The sequence below is a fragment of the Oncorhynchus mykiss genome, chromosome 22 (genome assembly GCF_013265735.2).
Source record: "Oncorhynchus mykiss isolate Arlee chromosome 22, USDA_OmykA_1.1, whole genome shotgun sequence".
Classification (NCBI taxonomy): Eukaryota; Metazoa; Chordata; class Actinopteri; order Salmoniformes; family Salmonidae; genus Oncorhynchus; species Oncorhynchus mykiss.
Window position 1 is genome coordinate 46,154,744 of NC_048586.1, and position 17,550 is coordinate 46,172,293.

At 43.9% G+C, this 17,550-nt stretch overlaps 2 protein-coding genes across 5 annotated transcripts in view; one reads left to right on the forward strand and one right to left on the reverse strand.

Moving 5' to 3' along the window:
- ints6 (integrator complex subunit 6) overlaps window positions 1-2,229 on the reverse strand; it is a 37,585-nt gene extending 35,356 nt beyond the window's left edge. The window contains exons 1-3 of the mRNA XM_036959427.1: window positions 1,775-2,229; window positions 1,553-1,630; window positions 603-752 (exon numbers count right to left, since the gene is read on the reverse strand). Of these exons, the coding sequence (XP_036815322.1) occupies window positions 603-752; window positions 1,553-1,630; window positions 1,775-1,885 (339 nt within the window). The 5' untranslated portion in view covers window positions 1,886-2,229. The remainder of the gene's footprint in view (window positions 1-602; window positions 753-1,552; window positions 1,631-1,774) is intronic.
- Window positions 2,230-2,468: 239 nt separating this feature from the next.
- On the forward strand, window positions 2,469-15,580 carry LOC110501947 (nucleoporin NUP35). 4 transcript variants are annotated; one of them, XM_036959432.1, is made up of 9 exons: window positions 2,469-2,490; window positions 6,252-6,407; window positions 6,700-6,827; window positions 7,905-7,962; window positions 8,076-8,217; window positions 8,511-8,580; window positions 8,729-8,857; window positions 8,998-9,153; window positions 14,644-15,080. In XM_036959432.1, exons 2-9 carry the CDS (start codon window positions 6,263-6,265, stop codon window positions 14,719-14,721), a joined length of 906 nt encoding a protein of 301 aa, XP_036815327.1. In that variant the 5' UTR covers window positions 2,469-2,490; window positions 6,252-6,262; the 3' UTR covers window positions 14,722-15,080. The 4 variants fall into 4 exon arrangements, with proteins under 4 accessions (XP_036815327.1, XP_036815326.1, XP_036815323.1 ...); XM_036959431.1 differs by lacking the exon at window positions 2,469-2,490 and adding an exon at window positions 3,428-3,578; XM_036959428.1 differs by lacking the exon at window positions 2,469-2,490 and adding an exon at window positions 4,176-4,340 and having other exon boundaries at window positions 14,644-15,580.
- The last annotated feature ends 1,970 nt before the right edge of the window (window positions 15,581-17,550 follow it).

A 17,550-nucleotide genomic window follows, 5' to 3' on the forward strand; every position in this document is an offset into this window, starting at 1 on the left:
TTTTCTCTCTCCCATTCTAAATCAGGGACTGATTTAAACCTGGGATACCATGTGGGTGTAATTAATCATCAGGTAGAGCAGAAAACCAGCATTAGTCCGGACCTCATAGGGTAAAATTTGAGCGCTCTAGATTCTCTCTCTCCTCCCCCTTCATGTTTCAGTTTAGAGAGAACCCAGTTCTAAGTGACATACTAACATTAAACTATTGCCTATCCATTTCTCTTCTATACAAATAGGAGAGATAAAGGAAGTTCATTGTGAAGGGTTGCTCTGGATGAAATGCCTTACAGGAGAAAACCAGCAGTCACGTCAAAAATGTCTTAAAAAATTAAATTAAATAAAAAGTCAAAACCAGTACATTAATACTAGCTTAAAAAAAAAAAAAAAAACTTTGCAAAAATACGTTGTTGGAACTCCTACCACACTGTTGGTTCATGTCATCACTTGATCCTCAAGGAGTGTGTGGGGACAATGTGCAGGAGTATGATGCTTGTAAGACTGTGAGATTGGCAGGGTAGGGGACAAAAGATGGGGGACCCTAGAGGGGGGGGCGGGAAAAAAAAGTTGACCAATTCTCTCCTCTATCTCGGAGTACAACATACCTGTCCATAGTTGTCTATCCCAGACACTAATCTATTGAGATTGAGCAAATCAAAAGCGGTCCTCAAAGACTGGCCAATAGTTGTGAGTCCTGCTGCTTGAAGGTTCCTCAGCTCTGTCATGAATGTGGCATGGCTCTCTTTCCATCCAGCCTTTTGAAATAGGGTAAGAGGTATACAAGTCGTCAACAACATACACAGAACAAAGTGGGTCTTATATATATATATTTTGTCTGACAACATTGATGATTTCTAAGATCAGGTGAATTAATTAAACTTTTTACAGTGTAAATAAGTTGATAAACAATGTATGTAAATTTACTTTTTTTCTCTTTACTTGCCTTAGGAAATATTGTTAACAAATAGACTGCTTATTCTATGCTACTGTATCAACTGAACCACAAAAAAAAAAATCCATAGAGAAAAAAAATAAAGTGTGTAAACTAAATAACGTTGTAAAGTTGTGACAGTTGTTCAAAAGTGGTATAAGTTAACAACCCTGACACCACCCTCCCTACTATCTAGTCCTATAGCCTAAAAAAAAAAAAAAATCACCCAGAGTTCCATGCTGTCAGAGATCTATATAAACGACGAGATGGTCGTGTCTGTCCCCTCACAAATCAAAGTTGTTGTCCCAAAAATGCGGGAAAAGGTAGGTGACAAGTTTAAGTCCAAAATAAACCCCATAGAAACGCATTGGGTTTATTTTGGACAGATTTCGGTGAGAGTGAAACCTCTCGCTTCGCCTCTTACCCTCTCTGACGCTGCTCCGTGCTCACATTGAAACAAAATGTCGGCCATGTTTTAAAAAGAGGGGGTTATGAACGCTCCGTCTGAAGATTTTTTTCTCACACAACTGATATGGTGATCGAAATGTGAGAAGACAAAAAAAAAAAAAATCTGTCTAGCTTGCGTAATGTAAAGTAGGACATGACCGAAAATAAAAACTCTACCTTGATTCCGAGGGGAACGTCCTCAAAATTTATCAACATATACCGGTCCCCTCGGCTCGCCGGATCTCTGCCTCTAAGCTGTGGAAAGAATAAACGAAAAAAACGGTTATCGAGCGATTATTATTTGTTGTCAGGGTTAGTTAGTAACTTTAACACAAAGATGGTCAAAACGGCGATCCCGCGTGGGGGTCTTCCAGGGCTGTTGTCTCGTTGTTACAGTACCTTCATGAAAGTCTCAACAGCGCCTTTTGCAATGTCCAGATAGGTAGTGCCCAGATGGGTGCGCTGGTTCATTGACGCGGACGTGTCTATCAGAAAAAGTAACACGGGCATTGTGTTGGTGATGACACGTTCTGCATGGACTTGGTGTCAGTGCAACCGGTCAAAACTGAAAAAAAAAATATTTTGTTCTCCTCCTGCCGCCTTAGCTAGCTAGCTAGCTAACTAACTGCCTCACACATCTTTACAAAAGTGTCAGAATAGTGAGTGTAAATGCCCTTCAATAACCTGAACTAAATCTAAAAATCCTATGGGCAGGCTATTAACTTAAAGAGGGATTTTTGATGATTCTTTATGTTATTATTATTATTTTCTTGTAAATATTACAAAATTTCATAGAAACCAAGTTTCCTATTACATCTCATCCCTGTTTCTCCCTACACTGAGAGCTCTGTGTCTTGCCCACTGCTTTTAAAGTCAGCTCCACACTTGACACCGCCTCCCAAGCGATCTTTGAGCGTCACGTGATAACGCATTCGGTCACTGATAGGCTGTTTGAAGTTGAAAATTACCATATCCAAATAAGGTAATGGCAATAAGAGCCGTCTGCGCATGCGTGACAAGAAAGGAACGCAAAGAAAAAGCAAGTCGGGAAGCGCATGCGGATCTCACTGAGAAGCATATTATAACATATATATATTACGGTACTCAAAATAAATGTAATTGAGGTTTGGCACCGTCTTTTTTATTCTAAGATTTTAACTTAGGTTGTAGCGTTGGTTTTTTAAAGCAAAAGGGGGTGGAGGATGTATTTATTCAAGGAGCACAATGTCGAGTTCTACGCCCGACGGCCGAGAGACGAAGAAAAATATCCTCGCATTATCGAATAATTTTATTTCTACCATGTGCATTTGCGTTAGTTCTCAATTTGTATACTTTTCAAAAAACATTTCGACTAGAGAACACTGAACATAGGCTTTATTTTGAGTATTATGCACTGCAGTGTATAGGCCCACACTACACTAGGCCTACAGTACACACAAAAGAAAAGGCATGTTCATGATGGCATCAGGCAGCATTGATAACTGTCTGATTCAGAACGAATCAATACAAGTAATCTGCGTGTTGTTCTCAATAGTATTAGCTATAGTCACGGTTATTCTCTCCCGATTATAAGGAAGGCTACGCAGCAACCGACAAAACACAGATATAAACAAATATACGCCTATAATGTAGGCCTGAAGCGCATCAAGCAACGAATTCCTTGATTAAAGCCGTAGCCCTACTTTATGGTTTGTTTGAGTCACAATAAGGCTTGCAGTTATTCTCGTTCACTAGACATGAATCACATGATTTACCTTACTTGTAATTGTCAGAATTATGACTACTTCAACATACAAAGCAGACCAAAGATAATATTTTTTTTGCCAGAGGGACTGATGGATCCAAGGCACAGCACAGTGCACATTTATGCTGTTTATGGCATATGTACTGCTATTCATGTAGACCTGCCTATAAATATTACAGTATCAGACTCCTTTTAAAGATGTCCCAACTTGGATTAAGAGTATACCGGCATGCCAGTCAAGTAGTCAGCTGACGGCAGTCACTCGAGTCAGGGGAGAGAGCCAGAGAAGACTGGCCTATTTAAACTGTATGGAGTTACTATCAAACTTCCTGATTGTAATCATTTACATGCCAAACCATACTATGGCAATGCTCAATAGCGTAACAGAGAGACAAAAGCCTGCGTTCGATGAAAACGGTATAGTCCTACAGTATAGGTGATCCCCTCCTTCACATAAAGGTATACATTTGTTTGATTATCATAATTTGCTAACGCTGTATTGTGTGTTGGGTGTTATGCAATGAACTGCAGCGGATGTAGCCTAATTGATGCAGAAATGTTGTATTCAAGCCAATAAATTCAGCATGTTCTGCAGAACTGCTTGTACATACGTAAGAATGCTGAATATCACATAACTGGTAATTTCCTCAGTGTGTGCTCATTTCTATACATTTTGTATTTACAGTATATATCATTCAATGTCGTGAACGTGTGTGGTAAATCACAACAAACTTGCTTATTTATGATAACTTCCGCAATAATTTTGCAACTTCCGACAGCCTCGCCATTATTTTTTTATTTTCTTCTCCGTGTTGATTTAGATGCGCGCTACGTTTTTCCTCTTTGCAGTGAGATATAACTTAACAGTTATTTTCCCAATAATGTCTAAGTTCTAGCTAATACATAAATGTTGTTTTCACTGGCTTCAATGAAACATTCCATCATCACATTTGCCTGAACACAGAACCATTACGCAAGGCCAGCGTGCTAGCTGCGTGAATACCGGTGCCGAAATAACGCGAGATTTCCGACAGAATTTGAAAATTTAAGGTGCTTGTCCGGTGGTGTGTTTAAAGATACATATCCGTTTTGTTGCTTCATTCGCGTGCATTTGTTATTCTATATATATATAATATATATTTTAAATATATATTATTGTTATTATATAATTTGGTTCCAAGGTTTGGTACAATCGGTGGTCCCTTAGGATGGATTTCCAAGGTGGGTAGCTTAACCCTTTTTTTTCTCTTGTCTAGCTAGGTAACTAAACAAGAGACAATACTGCTAGTGCTAGCTAGCAAATAAACTAGCTAACGTTAGCTAGCTAAGCCAACACATTGTCACATGAGTTGGCTTCTTTAGACAGTTTTATGTAATGTTAGTGGCTTGCTAGGAAACTAGACTATAAAACTAAATTAACCCGTGTTTATTTTTTTTAACTACGTTTTGAGGTTCTTACGAGCTACTAAAGTAACATTCAGAGAACGTCAACAAAATAAATCCCTGGTTTGCACAGTTGGCTTGCCAACCAACAAACTATAGTAGCTAGTTACTGTAGTTATCAAACTATGCATGGTGACTGGTAAGTAGCATTAGCTAGTTATGGCAATACGTTGGAATGTGTATAGGGGCTCCCGAGTTGTGCAGCGGTCTAAGGCACTGCATCTCAGTGCTAGAGGCGTAACTACAGACCCTGGTTCGATTCCAGGCGGCGCATAATTGGCCCAACGTCGTCTGAGTTTGGCCCTTGTAGGCCGTTATTGTAAATAATAATTTGTTCTTAAACAACTTGCCTGATTAAATAAATATTATAGCTAATGTTAGTTACCTAGTTACTAGCCAACTAACTTAGGTAAGTTAATTGGCTAACAATGTGGAAGAGGCAATAGACTAACTTTAGTTAGCTAATAACAAAGATCCAAAGCTAGGTACCATTGTGCTAACAACTATACTGAACAAAAATCTAAATGCAACATGTTTCATGAGCTGAAATAATTGATCCCAAAAATTGTGGCATATCAAGAAGCTGATTTAAACAGCACGTGTATTACACATCTTGTGCTGGGGACAATAAAACCACTCTAAAATGTGATTTTTTTTTTATTTATTTTTTTACAACACAATGCCACAGATGTCTCAAGTTTTGAGGGAGTGTGCAATTGGCATAATGACTGCAGGAATGTCCACCAGAGCTGTTGCCAGATAATTTAATATGAATTTTTCTACCATAAGCCACCTCTTCACCTGCGGGATCGTCTGAGACCAGACAACTGATGAAATTGGGTTTGCGCAACTGAAGAATTGCTGCACCTGTTCCAGATGCGTAGGAGTCAAAATCAGAATACTGACCGATGGAGAGCCGCACACCGTCATTAATCCAAAACAGAGGCTTGAAAATCAGAGTGCATGAATGAAAAACACTGTTTCACCTTTAATTTATGCACTTTGTTGCATTGCTTTTTGGGGGCACCATAATGTGCCAGACATTTCACCCATTGTCCACATTTGGTCTTCTCTGGATAGATGTGTATGACCGCCTGTTCCAGTTCCCACTGATAACTTCGCACCGCCATTGAAGAGGAGCGGGGACAACATTCCACAGGCTACAATCAACAGCCTGATCAACTCCGTCCCTGTCCTCACCCCAACCTGGGCTCAAACCAGGCACCCTCTGTACACATCAACCAGTCACTCACGAAGCATCGTTACCCATCGCTCCACAGAAGCCGCGGCCCTTGCAGAGCAAAGGGGAACAACTACTTTTAGGTCTCGGAGCGAGTGACGTCACCGACTGAAACACTATTAGCGCGCACCACCGCTAACTAGCTAGCCATTTCACATCGGCCACACAAAGATGCATGAGGAAAATGATGGTCTCACCAGATACTGACTGCTTTTCTGATCCACGCCCCTACTTTTTTTTTTTTTTTAGGTATCTGACCAACAGATGCATATCTGTATTCCCAGTCATATGGAATCCATAGATTTAGGGCCTAATGAATTTAAAATGGACTGTTTTCCTTATATGAACTCTAACTCAATTGTTGCATTTTATATTTTAATTGAGTGTAGTTAACGTAATAGCTTTGCTAACTAATGTTACCTGCCATGTGTCCCCCCCCCCCCCCCTAGGCACAGAACCAATGACTCTGGGTTCCCCAACATCGCATAAACCCGGCCTGGGTGCCCAGTTCCTTCCCGGGTTTTTGATGGGGGATCTGCCAGCACCTGTCACACCCCAGCCTCGGTCATTTGGGGTCATGGAAATGAGGTCACCATTTCAAGCAGGTGAGGGAGAGTTTGCTTTCGGGGGGTCATTTTTGTCATTTACTAGTTAAAAACAAATAGCTAGCTAGCTGACTTTCCAATCTGTCGTATGTCATTATCTAACATCCCATTCATAGACAAATTAGGCTAGCTAACTCCTCCAGCTTGATCGGCCTAACTTGTTTTAAAACACTATTTGTTAATGTCGGATCTGTTACTTTCACTTTGTGTTGTGTTCTGACAAAGGCAGTCAGTCCTCCCTGCGCTATATCCGATTGATCCCTGACTGTTTCTCTAACCCTCGCTCTGTTAGGTGGCTCTCCCCCCCAACCTGTAGTTCCTACACCTAAAGACAAGAGTGGGGCCCCTCCAGTCAGGAGTATCTATGATGATCTCTCCAGTCCTGCCATCGGGATGTCCCCTATGGGTGCACATAAACAGGTACGTTTTAACAGAGTAGGTTCCATCCCTCTCCTTAAGTGTAACAACACTTTACACTCACAGACAGTGTTCTAATAGCCTGGTCACTGGCCTGGACACTTTACACTCACAGAGCAGTGTTCTAATAGCCTGGTCACTGGTCTGGACACTTTACATTCACAGACAGTGTTCTAATAGCCTGGTCACTGGCCTGGACACTTTACATTCACAGAGCAGTGTTCTAATAGCCTGGACACTTCACACTCACAGACAGTGTTCTAATAGCCTGGACACTTTACACTCACAGATAGTGTTCTAATAGCCTGGACACTTCACACTCACAGACAGTGTTCTAATAGCCTGGACACTTCACACTCACAGACAGTGTTCTAATAGCCTGGTCACTGGCCTGGACACTTTACACTCACAGAGCAGTGTTCTAATAGCCTGGACACTTCACACTCACAGACAGTGTTCTAATAGCCTAGTCACTGGCCTGGACACTTTACACTCACAGAGCAGTGTTCTAATAGCCTGGTCACTGGCCTGGACACTTCACACTCACAGAGCAGTGTTCTAATAGCCTGGTCACTGGCCTGGACACTTTACACTCACAGAGCAGTGTTCTAATAGCCTGGACACTTTACACTCACAGACAGTGTTCTAATAGCCTGGACACTTCACACTCACAGACAGTGTTCTAATAGCCTGGCTGGCCACAGGTTTGGCCAGTGAGCAGGAATGCTGTGGACCCACTGGCCGGGTAACGCTGCTTTTGGCTTTGAAGCGATTAAGATCTCTCGCTGTTTGGATTTGAAAAGCAAAGGTTTGGTGCGCAGGTGTTGTGTTTGTTGGTGTTTTGAGCGACAGCACAAACAACAATGTAAAAGCACAGCTCCTTTCGTTATGGATGCATCATGCAGATCACATCAGAGCCCCCAGACTCTTCAGTCACTCTGGGGTCTGTTGCTTTAGCCAGGCACGTGTTCTAACCAAACGCTAGTGATTCTACACCTGCTATATTAGCAACTTTTGATTTTCAGTTGTGTATCTACGTTGAGACGACATGTAATAATTTTAGATGTTATCTTCTCTTAGCCCTTCTCAATGATGCAAACCCCACTGTCTGGTTATATGGCTGTCACACCGGGAACAGGTGAGCGAAAATGAATAAAAAAACAAAAACATTCTAACTTGTTTGTACCAATTTTTTTTTTTTGTTTTGCTAGGAGAGGGATTTCTCAGGTATGTCCTAATTTTCTCTAACAGCGTCCAGTCTATTTAGTCCTGATAGTACCGGTCAGCAGGCCAAGTCAACGATGTCTCCAGCCCAAGTAGACCCTTTCTTCACTCAGGGAGACGCACTGTCTTCTGAAGACCATCTAGATGATACTTGGATCACTGTATTTGGGTATGTTCCTGGTATTGCACCCCCCCCCCCCCCCCCCCTAATATCTAACTTTTAACTGTTGAAATTATTGGGTACATTCTTTTATAGATCACCTGGTTTACCTACCAGGTGGACAGAGTTTTCACTGTAGGACCAATCGAATCATCTCCGTTCACTTTTAAGCGAAACCTTAAACAGATGCACCGAATGTGTTTTGATCTGTGGCCCACAATGCAGCACCCATAGATAGAATGGGATTATGGAGGTGAAAAATAAACAGCTTCCTGAATGACTAAAGCATTTCGTTAAAACAGGTTCCCTCCGGCCTCCGCGTCTTATATTCTGCTGCAGTTCGCCCAGTATGGAAACATAACGAAACACGTGGTAACAATATTTTGCATCCTTTTTAAAATAATGTTCAAAGTGTGTGAGTGCGTGTGTGTATTTTTTTTTTGGTGTGCGCTTATATTTGTGTCTGTGCGCGCGCATGTGTTCTGTCCTGTCACACCTTTCTGTTCTCTTGTTCTACTAGATGTCCAACGCTGGTAACTGGATGCACTTTCAATATCAGTCAAAACTACAAGCAAGAAAAGCTCTTAGTAAAGACGGGAAGATTTTTGGCGAGGCGATAATGATTGGTGTTAAACCATGCATCGATAAGGTAAATCACTCTGGGTACATTTTTAAATTAGGAAAACTTTCATTTTGTGATAATTGGAATTTACCCTGTAAGAATAATTCAACTGAAAAGTCAACATTTAAAAATGTTTTAAAATTTTGTCTCGGGTCTCTCTCTCTCAGAATGTGATGGAGAGCTCAGACCGAGGCTCTACCTCCTCTGGCTCAGTGTTTACTCCTCCAGTCAGAAATGGAACCCCCAGCCACCATGTCACTACACCTCGCTCCTCTATGAGGCCCCTCAGTGCAGCCTATAAGGCCTGCAGCAGTGACTACCAGGTAGGATCAGGGAGTTTAACCATTCAATACTTAATTGCCAAACCAATAGAAGTTTGTTTGGCACATTTGAAAAAAAGACGAGGACCATGGCACTCTTCATATAATTTAATGTTTTTTTTTATTGTCAAGGTATGTTCAAAGGAACCGTTTTGGCAGCATTGCTTTACTGGTAATATACACTATACAAGCGTCACTGACCTAACCACGCCAGCCTCACCCTCGTGTGGTGCCAGCCTCACCCTTGTGTGGTGCCAGCCTCACCCTTGTGTGGTGCCAGCCTCACCCTCGTGTGGTGCCAGCCTCACCCTCGTGTGGTGCCAGCCTCACCCTTGTGTGGTGCCAGCCCCACCCTCGTGTGGTGCCAGCCTCACCCTCGTGTGGTGCCAGCCTCACCCTCGTGTGGTGCCAGCCTCACCCTCGTGTGGTGCATGTATTTTTATTTATATCACCTTTATTTAACCAGGTAGGCTAGTTGAGAACAAGTTCTCATTTGCAACTGCGACCTGGCCAAGCTAAAGCTAAGCAATTCGACAACAACAACAACAACAGAGTTACACATGGAATAAACAATCAATAATACAGTAGGAAAATCTATATACAGCATGTGCACATGAGGTAGGATCAGAGAGGTAAGGCAATAAATAGGCCATGGTGGCAAAGTAATTACAATATAGCAATTAAACACTGGAATGGTAGGTAGTGCTAGCCTTGCCCTCATGTGGTTCTAGCCTCACAAGCTAGGTAGTGCTAGCCTTGCCCTCATGTGGTGCTAGCCTCACAAGCTAGGTAGTTCTAGCCTTGCCCTCATGTGGTGCTAGCCTCACAAGCTAAGCAGTGCTAGCCTTGCCCTCATGTGGTGCTAGCCTCATGCAGTAGGGGTTGGAAGCCAGCGCTATACCTTATTTCTTACTTGTCAGAACAACAATCGACTCGATTTTTCAATGTTGCAAGGAACAATTTAACCAAAATTACCTTAATTAATCCAGGCTGTATCACACCTGGCCGTGATTGAGAGTCCCGTAGGGCGGCTCACAATTGGCCCAGCGTCGTCCGGGGTAGGCCGTCATTGTAAATAAGAACACATTCTTAATTGACTTGCCTAGTTAAATAAAGGCTCAATTTCTATTTTATTTTTTATATATCACTGGTATTGACACAGGAAGCCTGCTGGTCTCTGATCCCATGTATTAGACACCATCTCCTGCCGTTGTAGCCTTGAGCAAGGCACTTAAAAAAGTAAAACACTGCACTGATAGGCTGCTGTGCAAAACACTTGTGGCCCGTCAACCCTCCACCTGGAGAGTTACTGGGTGTGCAGGCTTTTGGTCCAACCCTGCTTAAACACACCGGAGTCCGCTTATCAAGGTCCTGTTGAGAAGTTGCTTTTTTTTACAATGTGGGTTGTGAGAGCAGGCCTGGAATAAAAGCCTGCTCACCCAGTATCTCTCCTGGAGGATGGTTGGCCTCCCCGCTCACCCAGTATTTCTCCTGGAGGATGGTTGGCCTCCCCGCTCACCCAGTATTTCTCCTGGAGGATGGTTGGCCTCCCCGCTCACCCAGTATTTCTCCTGGAGGATGGTTGGCCTCCCCGCTCACCCAGTATTTCTCCTGGAGGATGGTTGGCCTCCCCGCTCACCCAATATTTCTCCTGGAGGATGGTTGGCCTCCCCGCTCACCCAGTGCCTCTCCTGGAGGATGGTTGGCCTCCCCGCTCACCCAGTGCCTCTCCTGGAGGATGGTTGGCCTCCCCGCTCACCCAGTGCCTCTCCTGGAGGATGGTTGGCCTCCCCGCTCACCCAGTGCCTCTCCTGGAGGATGGTTGGCCTCCCCGCTCACCCAGTGCCTCTCCTGGAGGATGGTTGGCCTCCCCGCTCACCCAGTGCCTCTCCTGGAGGATGGTTGGCCTCCCCGCTCACCCAGTGCCTCTCCTGGAGGATGGTTGGCCTCCCCGCTCACCCAGTGCCTCTCCTGGAGGATGGTTGGCCTCCCCGCTCACCCAGTGCCTCTCCTGGAGGATGGTTGGCCTCCCCGCTCACCCAGTATTTCTCCTGGAGGATGGTTGGCCTCCCCGCTCACCCAGTATTTCTCCTGGAGGATGGTTGGCCTCCCCGCTCACCCAGTATTTCTCCTGGAGGATGGTTGGCCTCCCCTCTCACCCAGTATCTCTCCTGGAGGATGGTTGGCCTCCCCGCTCACCCAGTATCTCTCCTGGAGGATGGTTGGCCTCCCCGCTCACCCAGTGCCTCTCCTGGAGGATGGTTGGCCTCCCCGCTCACCCAGTGCCTCTCCTGGAGGATGGTTGGCCTCCCCGCTCACCCAGTGCCTCTCCTGGAGGATGGTTGGCCTCCCCGCTCACCCAGTGCCTCTCCTGGAGGATGGTTGGCCTCCCCGCTCACCCAGTGCCTCTCCTGGAGGATGGTTGGCCTCCCCGCTCACCCAGTGCCTCTCCTGGAGGATGGTTGACCTCACCCAGTATCTCTCCTGGAGGATGGTTGACCTCACCCAGTATCTCTCCTGGAGGATGGTTGGCCTCCCCGCTCACCCAGTATCTCTCCTGGAAGACGGTTATCCACCCTGCAACACTACAATTACAACCAAATGCTTCTGTCATTTTTATAAAAATAAGTCCCTCGTTCAATTGAACCTTTTTAATCAAATTGCTAAGGTGGGTGAGGTAGCGACCTAAGATGTTGATCTATTTGTAAGGTTAAAATATTCCGTTTTCAGGGGAGTTCTTGACAGCATATGAGTTACTTGTCAATTAGGCTATTCTAAGAATCTATTTGAACTGACAGAATTACATTGTCAGTATTGAATAGAGAAGATTCCTAGCCAGATTCGAGTTCTTCAGACTATTTTACAACCGGAGTATGCGGCATTGGGTTTCAACTGTGCTCGCTTATCAACTGCGTGCCCGCCATTTGCTGTTATACACAAGTGCCGGTGGAAAGTGGGGCGGCAGGGTAGCCTAGGGGTTAGAGTGTAGGGGCGGCAGGGTAGCCTAGGGGTTAGAGTGTAGGGGCGGCAGGGTAGCCTAGGGGTTAGAGTGTAGGGGCGGCAGGGTAGCCTAGGGGTTAGAGTGTAGGGGCGGCAGGGTAGCCTAGGGGTTAGAGTGTAGGGGCGGCAGGGTAGCCTAGGGGTTAGAGTGTAGGGGCGGCAGGGTAGCCTAGGGGTTAGAGTGTAGGGGCGGCAGGGTAGCCTAGGGGTTAGAGTGTAGGGGCGGCAGGGTAGCCTAGGGGTTAGAGTGTAGGGGCGGCAGGGTAGCCTAGGGGTTAGAGTGTAGGGGCGGCAGGGTAGCCTAGGGGTTAGAGTGTAGGGGCGGCAGGGTAGCCTAGGGGTTAGAGTGTAGGGGCGGCAGGGTAGCCTAGGGGTTAGAGTGTAGGGGCGGCAGGGTAGCCTAGGGGTTAGAGTGTAGGGCCGGCAGGGTAGCCTAGGGGTTAGAGTGTAGGGCCGGCAGGGTAGCCTAGGGGTTAGAGTGTTGGGCCAGTAACCAAAAGGTTGCTGGATTGTGTCCCTTGACTGACAAGGTACAAAAAACTAAATGTTGTTTTGCCACCGAACAAGGCAGTTAACCCACTGTTCCCCTTTATCTGACTTGCCTTGTTAAATAAAGGTTAAATGAATAAAGTATATTAGGACATGAGTGCCATTTAATACGTGCTAATAGTTGAACTAGTTAAATAAATAAAACATATCTTTTAATACATGCTGATAGTTAACTAGCGTGATAACCAATTCAAAACAGTGTAGTTTGGCTGGTTATCTGTTTCCTCTGTAGATCATCATTTTACCTGCTGCGTAATGTCTGTCGGCCCACTGACACACACACACGGGTGATGCACACCATTACTTTTTCCAGGATTTTCATTGCTGTCCAAAAGTGAGCTATAACTGGGCAAATAACTCACTAACTAGCAATGAATGTCAACAAATGTGCACATTTTGTTTTTTGTTATGGATCCCTGGCAGCAGCAGACTCTTCCTGGGTTCTGTCAAAAACATGTACAAATACATTCATAACAGATTTCACAACACACTGTGTGCCCTCGGGCCTCTACTCTACTACCACACATCTATAACACAAAATCCAAGTGTTGCGTATATGTTACAGTCCCCGCTGTTCCATAAGGTGTATTGTTATCTGTATTTTAAATCTAATTTTTACTGCTTGCATCAGTTACCTGATGTGGGATAGAGTTCCGTGTAGTCATGGCTCTATGTAGGACTGTGTGCCTCCAACAGTCTGTTCTGGACTTGGGGACTGTGAAGAGACCTCTGGTGTTATGTCTTATGGGGTATGCATGGGTGTTTGAACTGTGTGCCAGTCGTTTAGACGGACAGCTCTGTGCATTCAACATCTCTCATAAATACAAGTAGTGATGAAGTCAATCTCACCTCCACTTGGAGCCAGGAGAGATTGACATGCATATTATTAATGTTAGCTCTCTGTGTACATCCAAGGCCCAGTCGTGCTGCCCTGTTCTGAGACGATTGCAATTTTCCTCAGTCCCTCTTAGTGTCACCTGACTACACGACTGAACAGTAGTCCAGGTGTGACAAAACTAGGGCCTGTAGGACCTGCCTTGTCGATAGTGTTGTTAAGAAGGTAGAAACTAGGGCCTGTAGGACCTGCCTTGTCGATAGTGCTGTTAAGAAGACAGAGCAGTGCTTTATTATAGACAGACTTCTCCCCATCTTAGCAACTACTGCATCAATATGTTTTGACCATGACCGTTTACAATCTTTACTTCTAGCAGTTTAGTCTTTCAATCGTTTCCAGAGGCTTTGATCGGAGCCAATTGTTTGATTGCCAATTTTTTTATATTTTTTATTTGTCCATTCTGACAACTTAAATCTGTTCTTGTCCAACTTATTTTTACTTGCCCCTGGGAAAGAGGACACGTGTTAATGTTGAGCTATGTTGAGCTTCAATTGGTCACTCGCAGAGGCTGTTATAGCAGCAATGTTCCAACATCTAGTGGAAAGTCTTCCCAGAAGAGTGGAGGCTGTTATAGCAGCAATGTTCCAACATCTAGTGGAAAGCCTTCCCAGAAGAGTGGAGGCTGTTATAGCACCAACTCCATATTAATGCCCATGATTTGGGAATGTGATGTTCGTCGAGCAGGTGTCCACATACTTTTGGTCATGTAGTATAGACCGTAGAGGACTACAGTAGATGCACTGAAGAGGACTACAGCCAGCACTATGTCCACTAGAGTGCAGCTCAGGATACAAATGTATAGAAACTTGAATCAGTACAATAGTCATACATTGTTTTCAATCGTGTAGTTTGTAACGTGGTGAAGTAAGTATGTGACTGCATGGATCGATTTACCTTTTTTAAAATGTAACAATACATTTCGGTGTTAATAATTAAAATTTAACAATACATTTCGGTCTTAATAATGTGGTATGAAGTGACGCTTTGTGTTTCTAGGGATCGGGACTGTTTTTGGAATTCACCGACCATGTTACGTGTTTTGATTTCAGGTGGTAGCTGACAGACAGACTCCAAGGAAAGATGACAGTTTGGTTTCCAAAGCGATGGAGTACATGTTTGGCTGGTGAGATGGTCTCCTCCAATGGCTGAACACTTCCTATTTAGAACTCAAGACGGAATGACCAACCGCAGCCTTCTGTCATTACGGAGTCAGTTGGTTGTATCCCTAATAGCACTCCATTCGCTACGTGCTGCATTATGTTTTACCAGGGCCCTAGGGATTAAGGTGCTATTTGGGATACAGCCAGTGTGTAACTGATATACTTAACCCTGTGACTTCTATGCACTTTATGTGGTGGACGGGATTTTAAATCAACCGGATATTTTATGTTGGCGTTAAAGTGTTTTTATTTTTGTGCCAAAGTCACGTTGCTAAATTGACCAACACAGACCTAAACAAAGTAAATATGTTTTATTTTTTTATTGGTCTGATTTGATATGAAATTAATCACGCATAATGAATACTGATGTTTGTACCAAATGGCACCCTATTCCCTATGCAGTGCACTACTTTTGACAAGGGCCCATAGTGTGGTCTGGTCAAAATTAGTGTATTTTTTATGTTTATAGGGTTCCATTTGGGGGATATTTTACAGTACAGTGTCTGAAGTAAAGAGATGCTTTGCCTATTAGAGATCAAGGTTGTACGTCAGCGGCTTACACCATGATGTTGAAATGGTGCAAGATTGTCTGGTTCTCTTTTTGTGTGGTTCTGCTGAGTGGTTCGCTAGAGAATGTTAATTATGAAATGAAAGGCTCATACTTTTCAGAATTTTAATACGATTATTTTGTTTTTTGTATGCTTTCAAACTTATTATTTTTTAAGTCTTGTTTTATTTTGTCTAGCTATTTACAATGAGCTGTTGACTTTTTCTACTGTATCTCAGCTGACACTTATGTTTTTAAATAAATGGTGCATCCATTTGATCATCTCTTCCTTCTATTCCTCCATCTTCCTTCTATTCCTCCATCTTCCTTCCCTCTCTTCTCTTCCTATTGTCCCTCCCTCCTCCTTCCTCCCTCCTCTCTTTCTCCCTCCTCCCTTCCCCATCCAGCCGGAGTTTTCATAGTCCTGAATGATGACTGTTTTTTTACTTTGTCATTTTAGTTTGACCTTGAAGACTTCTGACTTTTCTCCCAGGTTTGCGTGTCGGTCTGTAAACGCTCATGTCATGTTCTAGTTCATGTTCCAGTCGGACCATTTTAAAGAAAAGATTGCTTCATATTGTAGACACCAGCTGGTGGCTATTGCTCATTTCCTTCCAACCCACTAGGTTCCTTAGACTTCATCTGAACCACAAATTCACAGCAACTGAAGTTATTACAACACCCACCACCTTCTTTACAACGTAGTTCCTGACTCCCAAATGGCACAGTATTCCCTGTTTTAGTGCGCACTAATTTTGACCAGGATCTATAGGGCTCTGGTCAAAAGTAGTGCACTTCGTTGGGAGTAGGGTACCATTTGGGGGTGAAGCCATGATATGCGTGTAAAGCTTCCACTTGTTTTGGTTCTAAAGTCTGTGTTGGAAGGTCATGCAGGTGAGTCCGGAGGCGTGTTGTGTTTTTCTGTTTTCAATCTGAGATGTGTTGGAACTGACACGGGTGTTGAAGGTGACACTGATCTGTTGCTCTCTGGAGGCACTGGCTCACCCTACATCCCTGCATTTCTACCTCTGAGACTGATTCATCCTACTTTCTTTTTTTTTTTGCCCTCCACCTCTCTCTCTCCTCTCCACTCTCTCTCCTCTCCTCCCTCCCTTCACCCCCCCCCTCTCTGGAGACTGATTCAGAGTGTCAGGTCCCTGTCCTGGTGAGTTGTTTTAGGCGTGCAAGGTACAGTACCTCAAAGGGATGGATGTCGTAGAGAGAATTCATCCTGATCAGCTGCCTTGTATTCTACCCTTCGCTCCTGGGGCTAATGGTAGGCTAGATGTCATACCACCTGACTCATGATTCAAGGGAAACTAGCCAGTAATATTTTCCATGAAGCGTGCAGACTTTGTAACAAGCATGTATTGTATTGGGTGACCTTTTTGTGTGTTTTTCATCACGCGTGATGACTCGAGGTACAATAGAATAAAAAGCACAGTGTAAAATAGGTGAAAGTTCAAAGAATTCAAGTTATGTCGCAGGATCTACAAAGAATATAATAAGTGTGTAAGATGTCATGGTTACTGTCGCTGTGATCTGGTCGTCTCTGCTTGACTTCAACTGGGACTGAATGTATTCTACTGGCTGACACACAGGATCTCTGACATTCTTCCTGTATGCAAATGTCAAGGTCAACCAACAAAACCCCGAGTAAAATGCTTCTAGGCCGCGACTAGATGGTGCTGTCGGACCGTAGATTACTGTGATGTCATCTACAAGTGCTCACTAGATGGAGATATTTCCATTACGGAGCATGGGGTCTGTGGCTGGAGCGAAACAATTACCTCTGCACCTACAGCTTTAATATCAACAGGCCAATTTCTACCTGATGTGGATATGGCCTATATTTAGCCTACTCTTTAAATTTAGCCTACACTGTCATTCGCCTACTCATTTAAATTCAGCCTACACTATTTAGCCTACTCTTTAAATTCAGCCTACACTTTAAATTCAGCCTACACTATTTAGCCTACTCTTTAAATTTAGCCTACACTGTCATTAGCCTACTCATTTAAATTCAGCCTACACTATTTAGCCTACTCTTTAAATTCAGCCTACACTATTTAGCCTACTCATTTAAATTCAGCCTACTCATTTAAATTCAGCCTACACTATTTAGCCTACTCTTTAAATTCAGCCTACACTTTAAATTCAGCCTACACTATTTAGCCTACTCTTTAAATTTAGCCTACACTGTCATTAGCCTACTCATTTAAATTTAGCCTACACTGTCATTAGCCTAC

What these genes read in the sequence shown, in the direction of transcription:
- LOC110501947 (XM_036959428.1), top strand. An exon ending in GAGGTCACCATTTCAAGCAG is followed by an intron (nt 6,408 to 6,699) that starts GTGAGGGAGAGT and finishes TCGCTCTGTTAG; the next exon opens with GTGGCTCTCCCCCCCAACCT. An exon ending in GGCTGTCACACCGGGAACAG is followed by an intron (nt 7,963 to 8,075) that starts GTGAGCGAAAAT and finishes TTTCTCTAACAG; the next exon opens with CGTCCAGTCTATTTAGTCCT.